Here is a 4,752-nt window from a genome sequence, read left to right on the forward strand (position 1 = left end):
GTGTTGGGATTTTTAATCCTAGCTCTCTTGGCCAGCACCGTGGGGACTTTCCTTCTTGATGGGGACATTTGTGTGAATGATTGTCACTCCGGTGGGCTGTGCCAGACTGCCCTGCTTCCTAAAGCCAGGGAGAGCCTTATCCTGCTCAGCACTGTGCTACTGGGGCCTGAGATGGGTCAGTGTGTGAACCTGTCACCCCAGGTCAAGTGAAATGTGTTCAGGGCTGCTCTGAAGCACCAGAGTCCAGGTCAGGGTTGGCCTCAGGGAAATTTGTAAGCTTCTATCTGAAATACGGGGTATATGACAGTTTCTAAGATGGGTGAGGAATTCAGGGCATGTGCATGGTCACCTTTGATCCCACTCACATTCGGATGGCCACTGTGTAGACTGGCCTGGAGAATGGGCAGAGAGAAAGGAGGGGTCCAGTTGCCTGGTGCCCATTTTGGTGTCTCTGGTTGTGTGGCCTCTGGAAATTGCTCAATCTTCTTGAGACTGTTTCTAGGTCTGAAAAATGGGGCAATGCTCTGCTTCTCTTAGGTTTGAATAAAGACAAGGAGGTAGGGGTTGGGGCGCAGCTCAGTGGAAGCCAGCACAAAGCCCTAGGTTCCATCCCCAGCAGGCAAATGTAAGATGTAGGACCTACTCAGGATAGCACATGATGGTGCTGACATCTTCTTGGAAGTCCTGTGAAGGCCAAAGGTCACCAGCTGGCCGCCAGGCACAGGCTGCAATCTGAGACTCCCAGCAGGCAGAGGGAGAGGCCTTCCCCGATCTTAGGCTGTGGTGCGAGACTATGCTCCCCACCTCCTGCCATAAAAGGGTGATGAGACAGCCCCATCTCCCTCTACTTGGCCATCTCAGGACAAAGGCTGAAACCCACAGAAGGTTTTCCCGGCAGGCTTTTATTATAAAGAATGTTCCAGAGAGTCCAGCTTTCCCCTCCAGCCCAGCCCCCTCAGGCTCGAAGCCAGTCCCAGCACTGCGAGGCCCTATGGTGTAAGGGGCTGCCAGGTCCATCAGTCACTGAGGGCAGCCTATGATGGTGACAGACGGGTGTTTTCTCCCGTTCCCTAGAACAGTCATTTCCAGTGTTGTACCGGGAGCCCCTGGGGACCTTCCTGGGTCCTCTGCACAAGCGGCAGCTATTCACAGTTGGCGCGTGATAATTTTTTTTTTAATATATAAAAGCTTTTCTTAAAAAAACAAAATGGTGCTATCTTTAGAAAGACTTCCAGAAAGATTGAGTAGCCCAGCTACAGCCTCTCCCTTCCCAGGGGACCAGGAACCCCCCAACCCGTCCCCTTCCCTTCACCCTTCCCTGTGGGCAGTGGGCACTGCCCATGCTGCCGATGGCTGATGGAGCAAAAAAAAATCTGACCCTGCTTGGAACTGTTGGTGGCCAGGGCTCCCTCCAAGTGAGGGACATGGACAACTGCTTGGTGGTTGAAGCAGAAACCAATCACTGGCTCCCCTCCGCCAGGTGGATGAGGTAGTGTTTCTGTGCTGCGGCCTCTTCTCCTGATGTATGCTGGGGGGCCTGATGCAGGGCCGAGCAGGTGAGCACAGTCCAGGCTGTGCTAGTTGGCAGGGGCAGCCTTACCAGGGACTGACTGGGGGATGAGGCTGAGGGCTCCACAGCCTGGCTCTAAGAAACCAGCATCTTCCCGCCCACCCAGCCATCTGGGTTCTGTCAGTTCCCAGCCCAAGTAAGAGGCACATGGAAGAGAACAGGGTGGAGGCCCAGGTGACTTGTGTGTTGTGTTGGCTCCACAGCAGCAGCTCTTGTTGCTCTTCCTGTGCCTCAGGCCTCACTGTAGCACTCGTAAATATTGTTCTCCATCAGAGCCACCACCTGCTCAAATTTGTGCTGCAGTTGAGTCCTACGGGCTGTGGGGTTGGCCTCTAGGGCAGCCATGATCTGTGGGGAGGCAGTGGGTCAGCTATACTACACCTTAGATCTTGGGGGACGCTCACCAGTGACATCCCCAAAGTGCCAATACCCTGGAGCAAGTCCTAGAGTTATAAGTTCTGCTGGCTGGGCTGAAATGGGCATGCCCTTGGTAGGAAACTCACCTGTGGGCGATACCTCTTGGCGTATTTATAGATCTCAGTCATGGCCACATTGGTGTTGAACTCATTCTGGTATTTCTGCAAAGATGGAGGAGTAGGCAGGGAGTGGTTAACCCTACAGATTAGGACCCAGCCCACCCACTTCCTACAACTTGTTGCTGGACAGCTAAGTACCGGCCCCCCAAGTCCTGGAGATGCACTGGCTTCTTAGGGCCAGAACTTCAAACTCCACACCCTCTGTGGTGTACACTTTGTCTATAGGAAAAACATGTTGATGAAGGTCTAAGCAAAGGAGTGGAACCGAGGCTGTCCTGTGCCTCCCACCTCATCCTGATGAACACTGGCTTTGGCCACTCCTCAGGCTAATGACAGTTACTGCCTCCTCGCCCTGGCAAGGCCCTGTAGGCCACCAACCCGAGACTCCTCAGCCAGATGTGCGTTCATCTCCTGCTCGCTGAGTGGCGTCATGTCCTGGATCTGCTTATAGTAGCGCTGCACTATCTTCCGGTATTCGGGGATCTCCTTTGCATACAGGAGCTTGTTGGTGGGTGAATCCTGGGCAGGAAAACCCAGTTAGTTAGGTGGCTGAAAGACAGGACTCGGGAGGCCTTTTTTGACAGTCCACATTCCCACTGCTACCTACAGGGTCTCAGTGGGCCCTCAGCCATGAGGCTTCAGACGAGGCCTTCTCCTGCCCTCTCTCCTCCCCTTTGCATGGAGCCTCTGCCTAGCTATTATGCTAGGGCTGTCAGGATGGTGACCCACAGGGTCTTTTAATGGGAAGAGCTCTTGGGCTGTGTGCCAGCATGCAGCCTGTTTTGTTTACACCCTTATTAGGATGATAGGACTTGGTGGTTGAGATGGTTCCTGGCTGGGGGAGTGTTTCCCACTGCGTGCATCCTGACAGTGCCATGTGCTAAGTACGCTGGTGGCTCTTTGTTGTCACGGGATGCATGTGTGAAACGATGACATTTCCTTTCCCTTGTGGGCTGAGACTCCTAGGCTAGAGATGGCCCTACACCCACTTGGAGGTGGCAGTCTAACTCTGCAACCCCTGGGTATTGATGGCCCCAGAGCTCCTTGCTACTGCCCTCTGACCCGGCTGGTCCTCTGCCCTTGTTCAGCTGCCTGTGAAGCTCCTTGGGCCTGTAGTGAGGTCCTTCCACCAGCTCCTCTCTGCACACTTTGAAAGGCTCTTACACAGCAGGAAAGCCCCGCCGATGCTCAGGCAAGTTGGGGTGGGGCAGGCTGCTTGCCTACGTCCCCTCCAGTCTCCCTGGACCACATTCATCCGAGACAGAGGCCCAAGATTGAGGGTGCTTCTGTTTCCCACACCCTGAACCTCCCAGAAAACTCAAAGTATCCCGCCTTGCCCTCAGTGCCCCCCTGCCAAGACCCTGGAGCAACTGACCTTGCCCAACTGCAGGTCTGAGATGGAGCAGGCGTCAATGAAGGCCTGAGCGATGACTGACAGGCAGGCATCAATGTGGTCTGTCTTTTCGATGTCGAAGACAAACTGGGGGTTTTTCAATATGTTCACCCAGAAGCGGAGGGGAAGACTGTGGGGTAGGGACAATGGGGACACACAAGCTCAGTGGGGCTGGGGAGGTGTACAGTACACTGACTCTCACCACTCCAGTAGCCTCTGGGCATCCTGGCTTATCCCGCCAGCTGTAGGCCCTGCTGGCCCACCCTCACCCCACCTAAGAGCCTCCCTCTCCTTGTTCCTCATTAGCAGCTCCCACTCTGCTGCTGCAGCACATGCTCCTCCTCCCAGCCTTGCACACGGCCTCAGCTGCAGAGGGTAGGTGGGCCTGGGGCATGACTTTGTCCTCAGGAGACCAGACAGGGTTGGGGACAATCCCCTGCTCAGCCCTGCAGAGCCTGGGGTGCCTGCTTCCCAGAATTTGCAGAGAAATGCTGCAACTAAACAGAAATAGCTCACATAGTCCTTTCTCTGAGGGTCAGAATGAGAGTTTCAGGATCTTCTTGATGGTGTGTAACCCTGAAAAGCTAAGATGAACCTCAAAGGAATTTACAAATAGAGTGGGGTTCAGAGCTGCAGGGTGGTCCTGCAAGGCTCTGTGATCTTGGGCCTGGATTGCTGCTATGGGAACCCTGGTGTTCCCCTATGTACAATGGGTATAGGGAGAGGGAGGCAAGGACAAGCTTATACAGTGTTCTCTGATCTTATAGATGGGGGACTATAGCATAGAGAGGTTAAGTCTCTCACCAGAGACCACACAGCAGGGAAATAGCAGGGTAGGAATTGAGTCCAGGCAGGTGGCTTCCAAGGCTAGGCTTTGCTTTTTGGAGGCCTGGCTGCCCAAATACTACCACACCACCTGTGCCCTGCCCCACAATGCCACCTGTTGGTCTTCCAGATGTGTAGGGTGTCGGAGTCCGAGATGCCTCTCTTTTCTGCCTGCTCCTCTAGGAAGTCGAAGAAGTACTTGACAGCCAGTGGGGGCTTATCCTCACGGATGCTCAGGATGGCCTTAAACAGGTCATCTAGAAACTTCTGCAGTGTGCCCTATAGGGGAGCAGTAGGACATCAGCCAGTCCCTCTGCCTCTTTGGGCCTCAGGATTTTTTTTTTTTTTTTTTTTTTTTTTGAATAGGGCTTCCTGTTGCCCCCCCCGGCCCAAGACCTTACTTTTTTAGCCCGCCCGGCCCTTGTTCT

The 4,752-nt window shown here is 54.2% G+C and overlaps 1 protein-coding gene across 1 annotated transcript in view; it reads right to left on the reverse strand.

Annotated features, from left to right (window-relative positions):
* Positions 1 to 881: 881 nt before the first annotated feature.
* The window catches only part of Plxnd1 (plexin D1), a 45,159-nt gene continuing 41,288 nt past the window's right edge, over positions 882 to 4,752 (reverse strand). Inside the window, exons 32-36 of the mRNA XM_008854921.2 lie at positions 4,440 to 4,603; positions 3,482 to 3,629; positions 2,485 to 2,625; positions 2,074 to 2,148; positions 882 to 1,918 (exon numbers count right to left, since the gene is read on the reverse strand). Of these exons, the coding sequence (XP_008853143.1) occupies positions 1,802 to 1,918; positions 2,074 to 2,148; positions 2,485 to 2,625; positions 3,482 to 3,629; positions 4,440 to 4,603 (645 nt within the window). The 3' untranslated portion in view covers positions 882 to 1,801. The remainder of the gene's footprint in view (positions 1,919 to 2,073; positions 2,149 to 2,484; positions 2,626 to 3,481; positions 3,630 to 4,439; positions 4,604 to 4,752) is intronic.

The sequence above is a fragment of the Nannospalax galili genome, unplaced genomic scaffold (assembly GCF_000622305.1).
Source record: "Nannospalax galili isolate Female #2095 unplaced genomic scaffold, S.galili_v1.0 scaffold406, whole genome shotgun sequence".
NCBI classification, from domain to species: domain Eukaryota; kingdom Metazoa; phylum Chordata; class Mammalia; order Rodentia; family Spalacidae; genus Nannospalax; species Nannospalax galili.